The 23,350-nt window shown below is 47.9% G+C and overlaps 1 protein-coding gene across 4 annotated transcripts in view; it reads left to right on the forward strand.

The window, feature by feature from the left end:
• The window catches only part of LOC144947945 (uncharacterized), a 48,991-nt gene continuing 25,641 nt past the window's right edge, over positions 1 to 23,350 (forward strand). For 3 of the 4 annotated variants that reach the window (XM_078877370.1, XM_078877371.1, XM_078877372.1), the window contains exons 1-3: positions 1 to 342; positions 8,864 to 8,956; positions 11,034 to 11,197. In XM_078877370.1, coding sequence (XP_078733496.1) covers positions 339 to 342; positions 8,864 to 8,956; positions 11,034 to 11,197 — 261 coding nt within the window. In that variant the 5' untranslated portion in view covers positions 1 to 338. Of the gene's footprint in view, positions 343 to 8,863; positions 8,957 to 11,033; positions 11,198 to 18,800; positions 19,237 to 23,350 lie in introns of those variants that run through there. The other variant, XM_078877373.1, reaches the window with a different exon arrangement.

The raw sequence follows: 23,350 nt of genomic DNA on the forward strand, positions 1-23,350 counted from the left end.
CAGTTATCTTCACCAGTTATCTTCGCCAGTTATCTTCGCCAGTTATCTTCACCAGCCCGCCTGCCAAGCCGCTCATTCATTCCGGCAGCCAGCGACGCCGGTCATCTCGCCAGCCCGCTGGTGACCTCGGGGCAGTGTTCGTCTCGTCAGACACTCAGCCAGTCAGACTCATCCTGTCGCTGTTGTAGTTACCACCACGGTGCAGAGAGAGAGAGAGGAGAGAGATTATTGTAGTTACCGCCACAGTCCAGGAGAGAGAGAGAGAGGAGAGAGAGAAGAGAGATTATTTAGAGACACTAATCCAGCCACAAGACATCAACACACCACGCCTGCAAGCAATGGGTGAGTGGAGCGCGCGTGTGTGAACACCACGAGGACGTGTATTATTGTCTAGTTTGTATTTAATCATTATACAATAAAGATAATCACGTGAAAGAGGCAACACTGCAGCGGTAAGAATGAGTTGACGATTGTGAAGACGAAATTCGTGAAATCGTGCACGGCTCGCTGCGATGGTGGCCCACATAATGCCGTGGTAGACGCCTTCTCTACACGATCGCACAGCATATTTGCGTCATTATAAAGTGTTTTATTTACAATTTGTAACGTTGACAATGATGTAGATTCGTCGGAGACACGGGTTGGTATGGATGTTGTGTTTTTAGTTCGATGCGATGATGTTAAATTAGCCGATCTAAACGCACGGATTATTATAATAATTGATAACGTCGCTCGGTTGGTACAAATACAATTTGCCGATGCAAAAATGACCTTGGGAATGTAACTTTATTTAGTGAACGATATTTAGTATTCGTGTCGTAGACATTGCACGAATCGCGTGATAAACCACGAGGGATGTTGCTAATGTACACGTGATGTTTAAATGTTGAATATCTCGTGTACAGTATCGTGAAACAATCTTAGCAAAATATCCACCAATTATCAAACACGTTTGTTGTCTGTGAACATGGATATCTAATCAAACGTCGTGATATTTATACAGAATTCTGCTGGCAGTAGCACACCAACAACACGAATACAGGCCCTGTAACAACGTTACACGCACATATCGTGTGTGGCCTTTAAATAACAATACAAATACATTTAATAGGCGACGTTTCGGGCAAAGGTCCTTCATTAGACTTAGATCAAGTGTATAGTGCATTCATTGCCTTTGCATGAAACTAATGGCGTAACTAATTGAGGTACAGTATGTAATATTGTGGTCGATTTCCCCACATTCTCTACGATAGCGTGCACAATTGTATAACACGCACATTTATATATCTGCAATGTCTAAAACACGCTGTCAAATACATGCAGTATATACTGTGTGTACTGTCATCTCTGTTGTAATGTCAACACCGTGGCCCTGAAGGGGAAAACAATATGTAATAGGCGACGTTTAGGGGGATGGCCCTTTTTCAGAGAACATAAATGAGAGTATAATAACATAATAAAAATAAAACAATATTATTATTATTTTATTGATTCCCTTCTACGTGACTTTACCGAAAGAACCAAGAAGATGAATCCCTGCAGTCACGAAAGCTTTAAATACAAAAATAAATGAGAGTTTATTGGCCCAATGTGTTGGGTTTGTTGCAATTTGTGCTTTTGTATCACTGCCAACGCAGCAGCAGCATCATCAACAAATAATGTTCACTGTAAATGCAATGCATTTGGTTGATGTGTGCGTCTTGTGTGTGTGTGTGCGTTAGTGTGTGACGTGTGTGTCTTGTGTGTGTGTGTGTGCGTTAGTGTGTGACGTGTGTGTGTCTTGTGTTGTGTGTGCGTGTCGTGTGTGTGTGTCTTGTGTGTGTGTGTGCGTCGTGTGTGTGTTAGTGTGTGTCTTGTGTATGAGTCGTGTGTGTGTCTTGTGTGTGTGTGTCGTGTGTGCGTTAGTGTGTGTGTCGCGTTTGAATATGTGATGTACACGATATGGTGTGCACATCAATGTGTGTGTGTGTCTTTCATGCGTGTGAAATTGTGTGCGGGTACGTATTCATGGTCTAGTGTGTGCACGTGTCTCTGTGCTTGTTGGCACGTGTGTTATTGCACGTCTGTGCATATTAGGTTCATTGTGATGTTAAAACACATACAGTATGTTCTGTAATTCCCCGTACTGTAGTCTCAGTCAAACAACCCCCTTTGTTCAGAGATGCATATTTGTTTTGTGTCTTTCAATGGGCGTGTGCCTTTGTGTCTTTTCATCACTGCATTTGCATTTTCATTAACAACTGTACGCATGAGAAGGGGTGTGTGTGTGTGTTCGTATGCATGTAGGTAAGGGTGTGTGTGTTCGTATGTGTGTAGGTAAGGGTGTGTGTTCGTATGCATGTAGGTAAGGGTGTGTGTGTTCGTATGCATGTAGGTAAGGGTGTGTGTGTGTGCTCGCTAACAGCACTTGCCCCTACAGTCTGTGAAGGCTACACGGGGGATCGTCGTCTTTGTGATACGATGACATCACCGCTAGTGGCTCTCAGATGTCAACATCAAAACACAAGGTCACAGCGCAGGGCTTGGTGGAGGAGGCCAGTACTGCAAATCTTATTTTCCGATTACTGTACCAATAATTCCAACGCTGCAAATGATGTCCCCATCAACTGTTTATTACACAATATAATCAGCCAGCACCCACGAGAGCATTTTTTTTTATATTAACTCAAACCCATTAATACTTTTCATCATGATTACAGTATTATAGCATCGTCATCCCAGTGACCCATTGAATCAACGCTTGGTAATTGTGCCAAAGTGGGCTGAAACGTTTCCAGAGCTGGGCTATCCGATCATGTGAGCAATCGATTACCAATAATCCAGTTGACTAATTGAGATAACACGGCTATTTATATATTTGTACGTTAAATTGTGTGCCGCTGGACGGGAGGTAATGGTTTGGGATTGGAAATGTCATTGGCATCATTGTTCGCATCATTGTTGGCGCCGGGAGTGGCTTTGTCGGGGTTTTCCTGCCTTAGGGAGGCAAAATTTGGGTGGTGGTGTAGGCGCCTATTTTAAACGGACTCATTTAATCAACCACAAAAAAAGTGATCGATCATATACACATATTTTAGCTTAATCGACTTAATAGAATAATCATCCCAGCTTTCAATCACACAGGCGTACCAAATACGTAGTGATTAGGGCACCGCAGTGGTGAGATGTTCACTAAGCCTCGCCTGGTAATAATAATTATGACATTTATAAGGCGACAGATTTTGCAGACGAGTCAACAACTCGGAGGCGCGGAGCCAAGCTCAAGGGCTGCTCGAAAGCCTGACTAAACAGAAGGAGAGGCCTTTAGATGTTTCGTGAAAGTCAAAGTGCATTTGATGTTACAGATGTGCAAAGGGACAGAGTTTCACACTGAGGGGGCAACAGCAGCGGACAGACGTTGAGCTCTTCATGAGGTCTTGGGTTCGATCCCGACCCTGACGCCTGTACGTTTGGAGTGTTATTCTTTGGTTCTTTCGGTTAAGTCACGTCTAAAAATAAAATAATAAATTAAAATAATAGCGACGTTTCGATTGCAACACAAGCAATCATCATCAGGCATAAAAGAAATAGCAATAAAAATCTAACTAGAAAACTATAGACAGACATACAAGCAGACAGACATCACAAGGACACACAGAGAGAGGACACATATCGGCACAGAGAGAGGGGGGGCGTCCCCGCCCCCCCTCTCTATATTTAAGGGACCGTCACAGAAACGACCCCTCTCTCTGTGCCGATATGTGTCCTCTCTCTGTGTGTCCTTGTGATGTCTGTCTGCTTGTATGTCTGTCTATAGTTTTCTAGTTAGATTTTTATTGCTATTTCTTTTATGCCTGATGATGATTGCTTGTGTTGCAATCGAAACGTCGCTATTATTTTAATTTATTATTTTATTTTTAGACGTGACTTAACCGAAAGAACCAAAGAATAATTCCTGCAGTCACGAAACCTCCAAAATTAAGTTTGGAGTGTTGCATGTTCTTCCCGTGGCCACGTGGAATTTTTCACGCTTTCTTTTAACTCACTCTGTTGTTGTCGTTGTTTTATCCTTAAATCTTGTAACTCAATTCTAACCCACTTCCCAATGTGGTATCGACTGCAAATTTGGTATACATATGTCATACTGATGACAATACTACAGTCTATTCTATCATAAAAAATATATGATTTTAAACATTCTTTTTTATATGTTATGTTTCGGCTTGGGTCTAATTGTCCACTGTAATTGGCAAGCTTCGGGGCCACTTCCTGGAGTCGTGGAGTTCTGCTATTACTAGCACATGTCATAAAAGCGTGTTTTTAAAAAAGTTTTTTTTAATATTACTTATTTCTCCAAGTCTTCAGGTTTTTCCCTCCACAATTATGATTGAACGTCACGCTTATTAGAGTGTTTGGCTGCTATACATTTCCACATGATAAGCCACTTCATTGGAATGTTATTTGTGGCCAGGTTGCTTCTGAAAAAGCACTTTATAGCTCATTGTGCCTTATCTGATAAAATAAAAGTAGTTTAACAAGTGTTGGGTTGATAACCATTCATTTGTGATTTCCCGACCTTTTTAGAGTAACGTAAATACCACGTGTAGTCGTTAGGGGCCGTCCATAAATGACGTCACTCACCTGGGGGGGTGGGGTTCAGACATTTGTGACGCCGTGTGACGAAGGGGGAGGGTAAAAAATCGTCCAAAATCCCGTGACGTCATTTATGGACGGCCCCTTATGAAATTAATGTGTTGTCATGTTAGATTAATTTAACCTCGGTGTATCCGATCCATGGGCACTGGCAGCTGCTCTCCTCACGTTCACCCGAGCCACTTATGTCATCATTTCCTAATAACAATTATTTTTTAATTTCTAAAGATGAAAGTTTCAGTGGACTGTCAATTATCCGCGCTAATGATGGAGAGGACAGCCACGAATCATTGAAAATCGCGGATAATCGAAAAATATCAATATTAATTGGATCTCGATGCCAACAACCACTAATATAAGTATACATTATATTTAGGTTAAGAAAGTTGAGTTTACATCGTTAGATAAAAAACGCACTCTGATAATATATGCTTGTCCTTGAAACTGAATTGTCCACACCAGAGACAGCTTTCTTTTGAGCCTCGTCTCAATTGGTGCTCGACCAGATGAGAGTGTGTTTTTTGTTTGCATTTTGACTGCAAGTATTGTGGTTAATGCAGACATGAATCCTCGTAAAAAGGTTTCAGTTTTGTTGCCAGAAAAAAGTGGAAAAACTCTATTATTAAAATTCAGTTTATTATCACTTCGTGCGTACTCAGTGATAACACTTTCCGGCTCCCACGCAGAAGAGTCTGCCCACTAAGTGGATGACAGCAGAGCCACGCCAATCAATATCAAACTTCACCCACTGTTGTAAACATTTGCAACTACTGTATTGTAGAGCGATCACGTGGATTTTGGATTAACCGGAGCAACATATTTGGTTGATTCAAGTACGTGACTTGTAATAAACATTTCCAAAAATCACAACAATGTTTAACCTTTAAAATTATTAATTGGGGCTTAAGGGAAAATCCATGAGTTATGATGTTAAAATGTCAGGTGCGCAGTTAATCCGCAAATCGGATATACTGCACGCAAATAATTGAAACACAAACCCCTGCAACAAACAGCGAATGCGCTCGCGCTTGGGTGTATTGCCACTTCGTGGACATTACACATTCCCATGGCAGGGACCAGTTACATCCACAGAATGATCATTATCACTCGGTTAAACCTGGCATAGTGGCGCACGCCTCCGATCAACCGCTTTGGGAGGACGACCACTACGGGGATGGAGCAATGATGTCGGGTCAAGTGCAGGAGTGAGATGGACTGTGGCATCGGAGGGTTGGAGACACAAGTGCGGGGAGAGGCTTTCATCCAGCAGCTGTTCGAGAATCGCTTCTGACGATGAAGACATGACAGCATGAATAGTTTATTTTAATTATAATTTGTACACGATGGGCGAACTGCTGGACCCGTGGTGCCGCGCAGTTCATAAACATTAACAAAAAAAATTGAACAAAAAAATGTTAAAAGTGCATTCAAGAAGCGTGAAGATAATGCATGCTTGGGTATTACTTTGGGAGACGGAAAGAGATCACGGAATTTGAACTGATAAGAAATTCATGAGCTTTAGAAGGGCATGTTGCCAATTACGACCGATTGGTTGAAGGATATTGACGCAGTGGCAGCCAAGGAACAGAACGCGTGGTAGAGGACGTCCGTTGCGGAGATGGAGTTCTGAAATTAGCTCGTGTTCAGGTGTCAAGCAGATTGTCACGTCGGTGGGATTGCAGGAGATGGCTGTACCTCGGGGAGCGCTTCATCCACCAGTGGATTGACCACGGCGGATGATAATGATGATGACGACGGCGACATCACTGCCACAAACAGTACTTTGCTTAATTTTGTAATAATCTTCTCTGGACTAATGGATGGGGGTTTTTGTTGGTGTGCCATTCAAGTTGGCTCGGCCATGGCGGACCGTAATGGCATAAGCTAATTTTGCAGACGCAGTCAGCACACACAACGGCAAAGCCCCCCCTCCCCTCCGCGCCTGTGCAAGGGAGCAGCAGCGGGGCTGATGATACGTTCTGCCCTCGTGCTGCAATGGAACATTATACCATCAGTAGAAATCTGCGGCATCCCTTAATTCGCTGTCATATTTCACCCACGGACTCGTGCAACGTGACGAATTTGTGATGCTCTTCACTGGAAGTTTTAGAGTAATTGAGAGCATTATTAATGCACTCGATCATAATCACCGTGGTTTATTTTTTGTCACGGACGATGTGCTTGTACAATAATGAGATTCATAAGTAACAGCAGCAGTTTTCAACGTGTTCTTCTGTCGTTTTAGAAAGTTAGTCCAACGTCACATATCCAACTATCACATCATCTCCCTGACCAATTAACTGTCTATAGATGTTCACATATCCACGTTTCCCTCAAGTTCAAGTTCATTTATTAGGTATAGCCCTGTGAGCCATTCGGCTCTTGAATCAGGTGCAACCGCAACAAGAAAAAAACAAAAACATGAACAAAAAACATCTTAAAGTGAATATTTGACTAAGTGCAAACAGAAAATCCAAGAAAAGACAGCAAAATATTGCAGAAAAAAACACCGTACACCAACGCTGTGTGCAAAAATCCCAGTGGGATGCAAGTCAAACAACAACAACAACCATAAGACAACTTAGATTAAGGCCATCAGTCTAACTCTGTACTACAACAAACAAACATGGCTAAACCAATACACTTTTCGAAATCACCAAAATAAAGCCATGAAAGCAATGAAAAAGCAATCATAGGAACTGGGACGGAATTTTCACAATAAATGGCATAAACATGTACTACCAGCGAGTCGGTTATGCGACCGACGCTACTGTTAGTTGAAATATAGTGAATTCATTAATTATAGCTTACGGGAATAATTTAATTAAATCCATACCCAGAAAGCCTCATGAAGGGTCAAGACTCTACAGAGACGCTCCTGTGTTAAGATGTTTGGCCATCTACATTTACAGCGAGTGTCCTTTTTTTGCCATGGTAAGCAGACGGATTACCCAGAGACAGGCCATCGCACAAAATGTCCACGCGGCTGGGCCGGCAGCCGCATCGTTGCACTGCGATCTCCTGGCCACCTCGCAGCCCAGTGGTAGTCTCGCACCATGCGGTGATCTCTGGGCGATCCACCAACCCAACTGCACAGCGCTGTGTCACGTGCGTGCACCACCACAATTCGATGTCATATTTCAGCATACTCGATATTGTTGTGTTTAGTTCGTTGTCCTTCCCCCGCACCTCCGATTATCGTGGTTGGCTACGTACGGTGCAAAATAAATTCAACATAGCTTTGTAATTGTTTTTTATACGTTTTATTGCGTAGTCTTTGTGCGTTGCTGTATGAACAAAAATGCTTCAGTTCCTCAACTGCATTTTACCAGCCGCAGGTATTCTAATTATTTAAATCTACCTATCTTATAACGTATGTTCTGCCAGTAGCATATAAATTAGTACAATTATGACGTCCAGTAATCACCATGCTGTCAATTACTCAGAAATTAATTACGCAAAACATTAATGTAAATGCATAATATCTACATTATCTAACCACAAACATGAATTCTCGAGTTGGTAATTTTATTTTAGAAAATTTCAACGTGCAAAGACAATCAACGGCGGTGTGGCGGCAATTTTCCGAAACGGGACTATGCGATTGTCTGTACAGTGCGGTGCAGTGTATCGCAGTCTGTCATCTCGATGCGAACCGAGTGGCTGCTGTGAATTTCACTTGCGCGAGGGATCAGAAGCTTAGGCGGTGATCATGCCTGTGTGGGCTTCGCCTCGTCGCAACGGATTAGCGTCACCATCGGCGTTGCTGGCAGTGGCCGTACTCTTTCTAAAGCCACGGCACGTCAGATACTTTCATTGTTTTAAACATATTGGTCGAATAAAGGGGACGCGTTCCTGACATTCGGCTGCTCTGCTATCTACCGTCTACGATCCCTTAACCCGTCGTGACCAGACCCTATTGCCAAGGTGGAGTGCTCTTCTGGCTCGAACGTCTATTAACCAACGTCGCTTTTGGGTTGCTGGGTTTTTTTCTTTTTTAACAGGCAGGACTGCTGATGAGAAAGTTATAAAACCAGCGCAGAGTTAGCCCGCTTAAAAAATTGGAGCGGGGACAGCGTTGGTGAGGAAGGCCCCGTTGGCCGGCAGACAAAAACCAAACGTGGTGGTTCTATGCGAAGTCGGAGTGCTTTGCGTGGTTATTATTCCTGCATTGTTATTTATTCATCGATCAATGGTGTGCGTGCGTGTGTGTGTCTGTGCTCCTTCTCAGAAACCATCTCCGTCTTAGAGGGAGCCAACGGGAAGATGGAAGACAAGCTGAGACAAGCCAAGGAGCGCCGCGAGGAGCAGGAGAAGTTGCTGGGTGAGAGGGGACGTCGGTGGGATTGTGTCCGTTCCATGGGACGGGGAATGAATGTACGCGAGACGTACGTATGTACGTTGAACTTCTTTCGCACCGCACGTAGCGAACCGTGCTATTCGGAGGTGTGCGGGAAGGACAACAAACTAAACACTAAAAGCAGTTGTAAATAAATTAATTTTCAATCTAGATTATTTAAAAGTGCATAGCTCCAGTGGCTTCCTAATATCGGAAGGAAGGGCGTTCCAGGCGGCCGCAGAAGTGCATCTGAAAGCACGTGATGCGGTGACCGTCTGCGATAATCATAAAATACACTTGTTGTCGGGAAAATAAATTAAATGTTATCAGTGCAAATTAGTATGACTATGTTAATGATGAAAAATAATTCTAGTGCAAATACTGCTAAGAGGATTACTGCAGTTGCTATTACTGATACTGCATCTGCAGCTAATTAAGCTGCTGCTGATGATGATAATACCCTTACTGATCATATCGCTGCTGCCCTTTCTGTTGCTAGGAACAACGCTACTGCCAATACTCCTGCTCATTATAATGGCACTGATGCTAATAATACAACACTGTTATTAATTCTAGAGTTGAAGCTTTCGTGACTGCAAGGATTCATACTCTTAGGTTATTTTCGGTAAAGTCACGTAGGCAAAAAATAAATAAATAATACATTTTACACTAAAAATCTTAGCAATAATAATAGAAAAAAAAATCCTACGTGACTTTACCGAAAAAACCTATGAGTAATGTTACTACAGTGCTCTGTTGCTACTGATACAGTACTGGTTATGCTACTGATGATAATGATGATGGTGATATTGGTATTGTTGATATTGGCTGTCATACCAAAAACATACAGTGTAACTGGTATGGGCCAAACATCCCAATGCTAATTTTTGTTTTTAAATAATAAATTGAGTTGAAGCATCGCCACATTTGCCTGCTGTGGTGAATACAAGGGAAGGATCCTGAAAAAGTCTTGAGACTGAGTGGGGCTCTCCTGGGCAGACAAGTGAAATAATAATAATGATGCTGCAGATTCCATTTATGTTCTTTCATCATATGACACTACTGCTAACACCTACTAATGATCCGGCTACTGCTAACAGTGCTGCCTTTTCACCATTATTGCTGCCGCTGATTATGATATTGACATCTGCTAGCATGCTGCTGTTGCTGCAATGGGATGATCACGATGCCAACGATGACAGTCGTACTGACGCGACTGCCCTATCACTGCAATCGCTGCTGCGGCTACCCGGGGACGATGATACACTCAATCGGCGAATCATAAGCGGCAGTGGGCACAATCCTAACCACTGGATCTCCTCCGCATGCAGAGAACACGATGAAACGGCGACAGAGTTAATTTTCACTGTCTACTTTCCCGGTAGCTGGTAAACTGGAAGTATGTGGCACACAACTCGTCGTGGCCACAACCATAGCACGAGGTGTGCTGTGCTGATCATGGCTTTTTTTTGCTGATTGCTTTACGGGCGATCGGCAACTTGCATCTCCTCTTGTCTCAAACATATGAAAGAGCCCCCCCCAGTGGCAGCTGTCGCTGTGTGGCACAAGGATGACTCGGAACCTGGCCTGCTAGCGGGCATTGGTCTGCCAGTTGGGGGGGGGGGGGGATGACCTCTATGTCACTGACCCCACGCGGACCCGACTGGAATCGATCCCTGGCGAAGGCCGCCACTCACGTGGCCTGGCAGAGGTTCGCAGTTCGATACCCAGCGGCCGCCCTGATTAATACTGCAGTGTGCGTATAAACCACGAAGATACTCGCGCCCTCTAGAGTGGACGTTAACGATCCCGTGACGCCATTCGCATAAGTTAGGCCAAATGTGGGCCACCGGCATCGCGGTCCGAATTTGATTACATTTCAAAACATTGCGCGCAAAATGATTCAATCGGAGTCCATGTAAGTATCGTCACCCCGCCACTACCACAACATGGCAGGTGCCTCCTGGAAAGGACTCGCGGGACTCGGCGGATAAACAAACGCAACGACGACGACAACATTCACACCGCTCTCCCCCCGTGCCGTTGCGCTCGCACTGTGCAGCCGCCCGGGAGCGAGCGTGGCAGGAGCGGGAGGAGCGCGCTCGCCTGCACCAGGAGCAGCAGAGGGAGGAGCGTAGGCGGCGCGTCGAGCAGCAGAGGGAGCGCGACGAGAAGCGGCGCGCGGCGGCCGACGAGAAACGGCGGCACCTGACCACGGTGGAGCAGGTACGGCACGAGCCGCGACACACGCACTCAGAGACCTGTCCTTCGTAGTGAACCACCACACACGCACTCAGAGACCTGTCCTTCGTAGTGAACCACCACACACGCACTCAGAGACCTGTCCTTCGTAGTGAACCACCACACACGCACTCAGAGACCTGTCCTTCGTAGTGAACCACCACACACGCACTCAGAGACCTGTCCTCCGTAGTGAACTGCCACAACAACCGCCATTTGCCACTAAGTGGCAGTGATGTCACCACGGCGCTTGTGCCAGGCTTTGTGCATGTTGAGGCCACGTGAAGTGTCGAACGCCCGCTGGCAGGAGGTCACGGGGCAGACCCAGATTACACAGGTCGACTGAGACGACTGGTTGATGCACCACCTGTGCCCCCTACTGTACCAACTTGCTGTGCTTTAGCCACCCGGCACTCCGTTCGTTGTTGTGAGCGTCGCTCCTCCGCCCTCCGTTGTTGTTGGAAGACGACTGCCTCCAACTACCCAGTAACATCCTTCACGAGCCTCCTCCACAGAGGCCGATCTTGACACCACTGGTACCAGTCATCGGCAAGTCCACTCAGCTCCACGTCCTCCTGTACCACATGACTCTCTGCTCTAGCCCGTGCCGCGCCCGTTTAGCCCCCTCGATCCGGCCGAATAAAAGCTGTTTAGGCATGCGGTGGCTGGGCATGCGGGCTACATGACCCAGCCAATGCAGCCTTGCCTGCCAGAGGAGCTCACCGATGGGATCTTGCTCAGATCTTTCAAGGATTTGTGAGCTCCTCACACAATCCAGCCTCGTTAAACCCAGGATGGATCGTCGGCAGGCCAGCCTAAATGTTTCTAATCGGCGAAGATGCTCCATTAGGGGGGTCCACGTTTCGCAAGCGTAGAGAAGGGAGGGAATGACTGTGGCCGAGAAGACCTGAAGCTTTGTGCGGAGCGATAGACCAGGTAGCTTCCACACAGCGTTACGCAACCGATGAAAAGATATTGCCACTCGACTGATTCGGAGTGAGACTTCTGCTGTCAAATTGGAGCCGGTCATAAGCACACTGCCCAGCTATGGGAACTATCCACTCTCTCCACAACTGCCCCATCACCAATTGGGAGTTGTAGGGGTGGAGTGTCTGATGGTACAAAATACCCAGGCAGGTGCCTATTTTTTGTGGGGCTGATGGTAAGGCCCCCACTTCTTAGTGGCAGCGCCTCCAACTCCTCCTCTGAGTGAGCAGCAATTACCAGATCATCGGCATATGTAACATGGTTGACCAATAGAGAGCTATCCTTTGACCGCACCCGGGCTTGGATCAGCCTCCCATTGTATCAAAGGCTTCACGAACTACGTGGTCAAAATAGATGTTAAATAATGTGGGAGCCAGAGGACATTCTTGTCGCACCCCAAGGTGAACAGGGAATGGCTCTGACTCCCGGCCATGTAGTTTTACCTGGGCCCACTCACCATCATGAAGGTCCTTAATGATCATGAGCAGAGAGTCAGGACTCCGAAAGCACGAAGAACAACCCAGAGCCCAGGCCCACTGATCGTATCATCGGCTTCTTCCTCCAATATTTTAGGCACCGCAGCCTCAGCAGGGTCATCCCCACTTTTCCCCATGATGTTTTCCAGGCAGAGGGATTTCCCATCCCCAGGACCTCACAGTAATGCTCAGCAAATCTGCAAACCTGTTCCTGGGGATCGGAGATTGTATCACCGTTCTTTTCCCTAATAATGGCAATATGTGTGGCGCTGCACGTTACTTTTTTATGGAATTAAAAAGCGATTTGTGATCGCAGGCCACTGAGGCAGATTCCTTCTCAGCAACCCGTGACCACCACCCATCCTTGCAGCGCCTCATGGCTCTCTGAACCTCCGAGCGAAGGTTTTGGTAAGTCTCCTCATTCTCTGATGTGGGATGCTGTAGACGTTGAGAGTGTGCCTGTCGCTTATTCTCAGCCAGCCTGAACACCTCTGTCAGCCAGGCTCTCTGGGGAGGTTAGGACGGTGTACCCAATGCAGCCATTGCAGCTACATGAGCCACAGTCCTAAACCTCGCCCATTTCCCCTCGACATCAGGAGGAGTGGGGGACGATGCCAACCCCAGCCGCAAGCGATGATTACATTCTCGCTTGCAATTTTCATCACCTAGCTGAGACCAGGCCACTATGGGTTTAAATGGGGTCCTTGGTGTACACCCACCACCGGAGTGGAAGAATGGCAGGCGCATCTTACAGATGACAAATCGATGGTCAGTGGGCAGATCAGCTCCACGGTAGGCCCTGGTGTCAAGGACATGGGCAAGCAGATGTTCTTGCTTGGACCCGGCATGCATCCATGATGTTGTGTGGATGCACCGATGCCGGAAGAGCGTGTTGGTAATTACAAGCCTATGGGCTGCACAAAAATCTAGCAGCCTCCTACCATTGTTATTGAGATGATCTGGCCCATGCCTTCCAATCACTCCAGACCAGGTGCCACTATCATTACCAACTCGGGCATTAAAGTCACCCAACAGGATGACTTTTTCTCGAGGGGCCACTTTAGCTAGCACCTGTGACAGGAGGTCATAGAAGGAATCTGACTCATCGGCTTTGCCTGCATCCCTCCACGGATGTTCGTCTTCGGTGGGGCATAAGTAACCACGACCACCACTCCTCGCCTCTGGTTGATGGGAAGTGGCAGCCTTTCCTCGGCAGTGAGCGTTGGAACATTCCACGTAGCCCCCTGCAGTGTTTTGTTGTTGTTTCTGGAGGAACCCCGAGGGTAAGGATTCAACCTCCTGGCTCCGCCAAACGGGGTTTGGCCAGGAGACGTCATGGACGCCTGTCCCCCCGGGGCCTCCTGCAAAGGCTTGATTAGATTTGTCTTCCATGGTATCGTAATCTATTTGAAGGTGGAGGGGTTACCAACCCCTCGCACCCATCCAGAGCCCCCATTTGGTTGCTGTGGTGGCTACAAACGCCATGAGGGGAATGGCCAATCTAAATTGGCCCTCCCCCCACGGCACTGCTCACCACAGCGTGGCCGTCCAGCACCAACAAGGAGGCGGGGTTGTTTTGCCAGACTGAACCGCCACACGCAGTCAGACACCCATCCTCCATAGTGAACCGCCACACACGCACTCAGAGACCTGTCCTCTGTAGTGGTGGGGACTGGCCCATGGCGTCCTGTACCACCGGGACACGTAGACAGACCCCTGCTCTCCAGAGACGTAAAAAAAACCTCTTGACTGCCTTAAAAGCCGAGATGGAAAAAACATTTAAAACGGTTGACATTCTGAGCAATGGCCCTTCTTGATCGCACATCCCTCTCCAGTGGTGGTACCAGCCCAGTGATTTGATTGAGCAGATTTCGACAAGAGATGGAGACATTTGACAAATGCAGACAAATCCCAACTAACCGAGATTGGTCAAACGGTCCCCATGACCATTACAACGTGGGGACACCCATCACCTCGCAGTGCATTAACAAAAGTACTGTACAAATGAGGGCATGCTATCTTAAACGCACGTGTAACGTACGTGTGCAATGCTGTATATCTATTATGAACGGTACAAAAACGCACAGCTGCGGGCCTGCAGTTGCCTTCTTATTACACCGCTGGCAGAAGGCCCTCTGGTGGGCCCCACTCGAGGGTGTTATGGCCTACTCTTCCACATCGCACTTTACCCCGCTGCACGTGAACCTGCCTATCGGCTGACTGGTCTACCCATTTATGATTCTAAGCGGACAGAGGTGGTGCGGGGGTGGAATCAAAACAAGACTTGCTCCCATTATTTCAGCAGTGTTATATAATGCTCCCAATGTTGTAATATGTCGGTGATGAGTTGCATTACTTGGACTGGTGAAATAATGCAGCCATGCCCTGTAATGAATAATGCATCCATACACGGGCTCTCACTGGACCACTGGCATGCTAATGGTACACACATGCAATCAATAATGTGGGCAGATTAAATGCCTAATGGTTTGTGGCTATGAGTCACCCCCACCTAGCTACTTCCACACAACGTTCCATAATAATAATAATGTTAGTTTAACACGTACGCTTTCACGTTACCAATATTATCCACAATAGTTTTTTTTGGGGGGTTTATGCGATCTCACCCGAAATAACCTCTCATGAATCATAATGCGATGCACAACATTACGGATTACAAATGTCTCCCTTATTAATATTCACATCGGGTGTAGTAGCTGTGGTATTACTTGCGTTCTGATTTTGATTGTTTTTTTTTGCCATTATCGGTAACTCTAGATCACTCTTGCAAATGAGACTTATCCTGCCTGACTAAGGGAAATAAATGTGAAGCTCAGGCGCGCGCTGCATGATGAACCCGACGACCTGACTTTTAATTCTCGGCCACGGGCAACGGAATATTTTCTTCCCCTTACGAATGCGGCTGAAGCAAATTGCCGAGCTGAATATTCTGACCACCACGGCGTGCCGTTATCGTGTTACTCCTTGCAACGTTACGGTGGCGGGGGAGGAGTCATGTCATTGTAAGATGTCATGCAACGATGATGTCATTGCATGGCATCATCTGGCGACGTTGCATTTCGTGCACCACGCCCCATCGTCTCGTCGTGGTGCGCTACCTTCACCGGTTAAATACGAGGCCAAATGTACATTGGAGACGTGTATCTACATATTCCGTACATTTTGCGTGATTTTTTTTCCTTCTCGAATATTCAATTGTACAGAACGTGCGTTGTTTTTGACTCGGAAGCGTATCGCGGGAAGGGATGCTGCCATGGAGTAACGGTCAGGCACACGGTTCAACGCAACCTCCCGGCGCGTCAGGTGAAACGATGGAGCGGGTTCTTAAACCCCCCCCCCCGCCCCCCACCGAATGTAAAATGTGGGTACCCTCACCGCTTCCGTGATGTCTGGCCATCGTGGAAGAGTAGGCCAAATACCCTCAAGGTACTGTCTTGAGCGTCCTCGAGTGGAGGGGCCTTCTACCAGCAGTGTCGTGAGCACAGACAGTTGCGGGGCAGCACCTCTACCGAGCGTAGCGGTCATCGCTCACAGTCGGAAGGTTGCGAGTGGAAATTTTGGTTGGCGGTTGACTCGCCTCGTCATCATCGTTGCGATCGATAATCTTAAGTGGCTCCTTCCTAGGAAGCCAACGGTGGCTTTGTGTGTTTTCTTGAAGCCCATTACTAATTGTACTGGCTTGCCAGATTATTCATCATGCGTCCACTGGCCCAAAACAGGTTTGTTTCATTATTAATAATGCATGCATCTTTGTTATTAATATCGTCTAATGATGTACAACCCTTTGTCAATCCAGAGCAGAAGGGCCTCCATAAGAGGGAGCGCCAGAGTGCCCCACTGGGGGGGGGTATTTTGGCCTACTCTTCCACGCTTAGCCGGACGTGCAGAGAAGAGGCGGGAAGACCCACGCTTTAACCCCAACACACGCGACCGGTCGCCCGTCGGCTGACTGTGGTTGTACTCCATGGAGGGAGGCGGTCGCGAGAGATTTTAAGAGACGTGCCACCGTTGTTTTCAAGTGCTGCTGCCCGTCACACTACAGCAGCATCCCCTTGTTTCTTTCTCTTGATGGAAGCTTTCAGTGTTTCACACGGTCCCCCGGATTCACAGATGTCGGTGTGTGGCTGCTGGAGAAGAGACGTCCGTTTTCGTGGTTGTGACTTCCTTCGCTGGAATTTAATTTCAAAGCAAAGCACTTTTGAGATGCCCTTTACACCCGAAATATAAATAAGTAAATGAATGTCGATTGGTTCATTTTAGGGAAAAACCCTCGCAAATAGAAAATTCCATAGAGCCTGGCCTTGCCAACAGACTCTCAGCCCTGGAAGCTGCTGCCTCGTTGTGCGAGGAGAGGAATGTTTTAAGGGGCATTAGTCCGTGTCATGTCAGCAACGTCGCAGTGCAAAGCGCAGCGCCTTGCCAAAGGAGGAAGAGGAGCCGTACTGATAAATAACAATAGTCTCTTCCACAAATTGTATGAGCATCGTGCAGAAGGACCCAAGCTTTCTATTGGCACCTCTCGCAGAGCAGTGCAATGCGTCGTGTTCAGGAACGGCCTGCGGAAGTGGATATCCCAGAGCTGCCTCTGAGATGGCTTCTTCAAGTGACCCTCTGCTCCGCGCGGTAGGGAAGACGGCACTTCGCACCTGAGAGTTAAATTCGTCGCACGGCAGTCAAACCAACACTTGAAATGATTCGAGCTGAAATGTAACCGAATTTACTGTTTTTGTTTTTGCACGTCATTGGTGACGCGGCTGAGACCCATCAAGTCACAGCGCCTGGATTGAGTCCCATAATGACAGCGGTGGCTGCTTTTGTAGAGCTGTGACCTCTGAGCAACCCACCTTGGAAGAGGATCCTTGGAGGCAGACATGCAGAGAGGGTTGGAGAAAGAGGGACATGGAGAGAACACGATGCAGAGAAACGAATACAAACGTGAGAAACGTAATGGCACAGATACATGGGACAGTCGGGGAGAGGACGGAGGCGGGGACATTGAGACGGACACAGAGAAAGACGTGGGGAGAGAGATAGAGGCTTAGAGAAAGGGATGTGCATGCACAGACATTGAGAGAAACACCAGGCTGAGACATGAAGAGAGACAGACAGCTGAAAGACTACAAGAGAGATTCAGAAATGTAAAGGCGGGTGGTGAGGGAGAGAGACAAACAGAGACACAGAGAGACAGAGCGAAAAATACACGGACGCAAATATAGACAGATATAGGAATCGGACTTTTGGCACGGATACCAAGAGAGGTACAGGTGGAGAGAGATGGAACTAGACAGACACGGATTCAGATGGAGAAAGACAGAAGGAGAGGCAGAAACAGATACAGAGAGAGATGGACACAGAGATAGACGCACACACACCGACACTGATATGATTAGACACATACATGAAAAGAGAAAGACATGACATAGACAAAAAAAAACACAGTTGGGAGAGAAAAACACAGACACCCAGATAGACAGAGACATAATGAGACACACGCAGAGATTCACACAGAGATTCACACAGAGATTCACACAGAGATTCACACAGAGATTCACACAGAGATTCACACAGACATTCACACAGAGATTCACACAGAGATTCACACAGGCGGACAGACACAGAGGAGAAGAAGAGGGACAGTGACGGACAACAGACAATTTATTGTCCTTCCCCCACACCTCCGACTTGCACGGTTGGCTACTTGTGGTGCAAAGTAAGTTCAACGTAGATACAGACAGAATGTTGAGGGTACCCATGATGTGGGGAGGGGGGGAGGATGCTCTCAATACGCACAATGTAGCAGGCCCTGTTGTGTGCCCCTCCGATCGATGGGGCAAGGCGGTAGCAACAGTAAATGTTCTGCAGTGCAGTGTGTCTGAGAAAACCACGCCCATCGTGGACCCCCACGCGCAAAGCAATCCTCCTCCCACTCCGGCCATCCCCATCCCTTCCTCGCCTTCCCACGCTTGCTCATTCCCTGCTGAAGCCGAGAGCGACACCGCCCCTGGTCGGAAGGGAATCGTTTTCCAGCGACGTCACGCTCGCTCGTGTGTGCGACGAGAAGCCCGCAGCGGGCGTATCGAGGAGCACGCCAAGGGGGTGTGTGCGTTGGTGCAAGCGCTCTCAGCGATCGGTAGCCGGGAGGCTTTGCGTCGCAGGCTTAATTGGATGTACGGTTAACTGCAGCGGTGGGTGAGGATTTGGCGATCCGGCGGACTGCTCCGGTGGCGATAGGCTTTGTCGATCCCCCCCCCCACCCCCCGTTGGTTTTACGCGATGGGAGATTAGTTCTCAAGTCTGGGCTTGATTTGTTATCGGAAGGAATTTGTATCAGTACATGCCGTCCGATCTCGCTGCCCGAACACGGGACCAGCGCAATGTCGTGAAACGTCGGCCAAAATATTTTGAATAAATGTCACGTATTCTCGCGGAGGGGACATTCGATTCGCGGCGGCTGTTTATGAAAAGGTTCGAGTGTTCTAATTCAAATCGATGATAATTTAGACAACGAGACATTGTATTTCAAGCTGCACAGCATTGCAGGTAAGGTCTGTGTTGGTCTAATTGCAGTACGTGCTTTTGTGTAGTATGTATAACCTACGTAGTTTTAATTAAGTACAGTATGCGTTTTTCGTCTTCTTTGGTTTTGTAAGCTGTGTGAATAATAATGATCATAATAATGCCATGTATTTGTTCACGGTGGTCTCGCTGAGTCTCTAGGCTGTTGTTCAGGAGGGTCCTGCATTGGGATGTTTGGTTTTCATGTAGGAGGATATGGGAGTAACCAGATAAAACCACACATATGTTTGGCCTGTTAAGTCTGTGCAGAATTTGGCAACGATAATAATGATTCTAGATTGACACGAAGTAAATATAAGCCACAAGTGTCTGTCCAGCGTGGAAGAGTAGGCCAAAAACACCCTTTAGTGGGGCTCTCTTGAGGTCCCCTGCCAGTGGAGGCCCTCTCCGCCTGCATTGGCGTGAGCGAGCACTTGCAGGGCTGCCCCTTTAGCCCGTCAAAAGTGTCTCTCCCGGCTCATCCAAGCTGCGGAGAAGTGATCTTTGCCCATTCATTGGTGGCCTTGGGCCAGCGGTGGAAATTCCACGTTCCTATGGTGGGCACCGCTCCTCTACATGTGAGTAAACAGCATGTGTTGCACCCGTGCAGCACATTGCATGAGGGCCTCCCCACGCTGTGCGGGTCCTTGGGGGGTGGTTATTTAACCGTACTTCACCATGCTGGTCAGTGCGGGTTGACGGCGAGGAGCATAGACGTGGTGGCATGGAGTACAGTACAACATTGGGGCTTTGCGTCACTGCCTACCTCTGTTGGCCACCAGGAAGGCCCCGCACAGCAGCCTATAACAACCTGTCGTGCACGCTGGTCGCCCGTCCTGGCACTCTCCTCAACACAGCTTCGCTTCAGAGGTTTAATGACATCAGGGGCATTCTGGGCGATACACACATCTGCTGCACCGTTATGACGTGTGGGTTTTTGGTGGTTAAAACGTAACGAACGCGAATGCGTATATGTTTTAAAATATTAACAATGCCTTCGCTGGGTATGTATGTGATGAATGTGTGTGTTATTTGGGACGTACTGTACGTACACGATTTCGACTGATACAATCACACCGGCGCACATATTACGCCGACGATGAATAATTTATCCTGAAAGCTTTGTTAAATTGACGAGCCTTTGCAGTGCATTACTGCCGATGGATAAAATCGTCAACAAACGACGGTCTGTTCGCACACTTTGAAGGGGAGAACAGAGGTAGAGAAGGGGCGGCCCTGCAACTGCCTGCTCATGCAACTGCCGGCGGAAGGGCGTGCACCGGAGTAACCTCAAAGAGGGCGCCGCGGGGAGGGGGCGGGAATTTGGCCAACTCTGCCACGCTTGGTCTGATGTCTTGGCTAGCGGTGGGAGTACCCACACTTTACCCCAACCATTCATCCTGCTCGGTCGACAGAGGCGGCGGGGCGGGTGGTGTAGATGGAATATTCCCCGTCGCCGCTCAAATACAGAGCCGGGAGATCGATTTGAACCCGGTGATCTCTGGGTTTGCAAGTCAAGTGCCGAGCTGACCGTGGCAACCACTGTACCAGAGTCAATTCGACCACTTTAAAAATAAAAAAAATTCCCGGTGGACCTTTCCAGAGCCAGCGTTTCCCAGCAACAATTGGTGAAGCGGAAGGCTGGACCCCTCCAGCCGCAGCACCCCGTCTCGGCAATCTGATCCCGTCGTTAGCAGGGCGTGGCCTCGAACACATTCGATCGACTGGTTGCCGGCAGCGTTTGGCCGATGGACCTGAACGTTGTTTCGACGTGGCGAAACGGACCCCATGTTTACTCAACTCGGCCTCATGCAAAAATGCACCGTGACGGAACGAAATAAATGTTTAGACAATTTTTCCCGGCATGGAATGGGGAGCCCTTCATCCAGCAGTGGATTGACAATGGCATTTGAATTAAATAACTTGCATTATTTCTCAGACAATGTATCTACATATAGATAGGACGAAATGTGTCCCAACGTTTAGAAATGTTTCAGAAATGAGCCTATGAACAAATCTCCCAGAATGCATCCGATCTCTTCAGATCTCAGAAGCTAAGCAGAGTTGAGCCTGACCAGTGAGCGGATGAGCAACCGCCATCCAAGACAGCTGTAATAGCTTTGTGGAGCTGTGAGGAGGAACAGCAGTAACATTATTGTTGTACTGTACTAATTTACTCCCACATATACACGCCCGACTATTGACAATCTGTCACTATAGATCGAAAGTAGCGGAGGTGTTGCTTGACCCACCTTTCTGTTACGTTTTGGAGTGTCGGTCCCACTCTCATCCTCGGACATGGTAACGTGGACAAGCCTAGCACCAGCTGTGCCCCAAATAACCTTGTGAGCGCTCGTTTTGCTGTGGTCTTAATTTAAAGGGGGTTGGAAAAGGATGACAACAACCCGCACTGACCAGCATGGTGAAGTATGGTCAAACAACCCCCACGACCCACATGGCTTGGTGGGGGAGGGGGGGAGCACGCTCTTATCCAGTGTCAGATTGACAAAAGGCCTTTTACGTGGTGCCACGCGCGCCTTTGTACGTGAGCCCGCGCGCGCGCACGGTGAATGCCGTGGCTAACGACGTCTCGAAACGTACACCAAGCTAAATAACGTCCCCCGCGTCTTGGCACAAACGTAGTGTGTGTTTGACCCAGGATGCACGGGGGTGGGGTGTGCCAGGGTTGTGGACGCGGCTTGCACACACACACACACAATTACACCATGCATTCACCGTCCGCTCGGACGGACAAAATGAGACTTGTGTAACGTGCCGTGTATATTTGTTGGACGATGAGATGAAACGCTCGATTCATAGCCGGGAAGCGGGCGATGGTTTGTAACCGAACCAAGTGCTGCCCGTGGCATAGTGGTCGGCACGCCGGACTTGCAAACCGGACGTGGCTCGTTGGATTCGTTCTCCCGGCACGGCATTTTAAACAATTGTCGAGTTTCTTAAACTCCGCCATCCCCGTCTCTGTCCACCCAGCAGTTTCCACGGGTCCACCAGGGCTCGTCGATGGGCAGGCCGCGTGTGGTGGGGTGAAGCGTGGGTGCATGTGTATCCCTTCGAAGACGTCTGGCCGGCTGGGAAGAGCAGGTCCCAAATACCACTTGAGTGAGCAATTGCTGCAGGGCTGCTTTTTTACCTCCTTGAAAAAAAAACCCGCAGACAAATTCAAAGGCATTGGATGGCTTCCACCATTCGGCGCGATCGACTTGTGGCACGCCGATCGGTCGGCGCGACCGTGTTTTGTGCAAACTACTCGCTCGAGATGTGGTACAAAAAGCGCCTTGCAGGCGTGGACCGAGTTGAGCGTGGTGGTTTGTACTGGTGGCTCGAGGTGCGGCCCCGGCTTGTTGACATTATTATTGTGAATCGCCTGGTGGTCGGCCTTGGTGGGGTAATTATTTTTTTTAATTAGCAAAAAGCACTTGGATCGTATCATTAATTGTGCTTACATTGTGTTGCTTTCATGTTCGAGTAGTTTTTTCTTTTATATCGTCACCTTTAATCTTACAGCAGTCCCGTTTATTGCTACTGTTGGACCTTGTTTTGTTACCCGCAATTATTTACAAATCCGCTGCATCGCAAAGCTGATCAGGCTCTCTCTGTCGGCAAGGGTTGGTGGACCCACGGGGGGATTGAAACTCCAAAAGCTGCAAGGCTGCGTTGTGGCCATGTGATGGCAGTACAGCAAGTGGGCCTGTGAACTCATCTGCGCGAAATTTTTGGGTGTTAGCCCCTCTCATGCATGGTGGGTTTCCTCCGGATCCTCATTTTTTTTATAGGTCACACGCACATCTCTCCTTTAAGAAGAATTTGCAAAGTTTCATGTTTCCTGGATACATAGGTCAGTGGTGCCGATTGATTTCCAGCCAGTCGTGGAAATTCCACATTCCTATGGCAGGAGCGAGTTTGTCCGTACGACAACCACCGTTGACTTGCCCACAAAGTGGTACCTATTGTCATCGACCCCAGATGGATGATGGGCTGAATCAACCCCCCCCTACCCTCCACAACCAGGATTTGAACTTGCTTGACTGCTGAGCCGCCCGGTCTGACTGTGGGTAAATAAACACGATTATTGTTATTG

This window comes from Lampetra fluviatilis, chromosome 47 (assembly GCF_964198595.1).
Source record: "Lampetra fluviatilis chromosome 47, kcLamFluv1.1, whole genome shotgun sequence".
NCBI lineage: Eukaryota > Metazoa > Chordata > Hyperoartia > Petromyzontiformes > Petromyzontidae > Lampetra > Lampetra fluviatilis.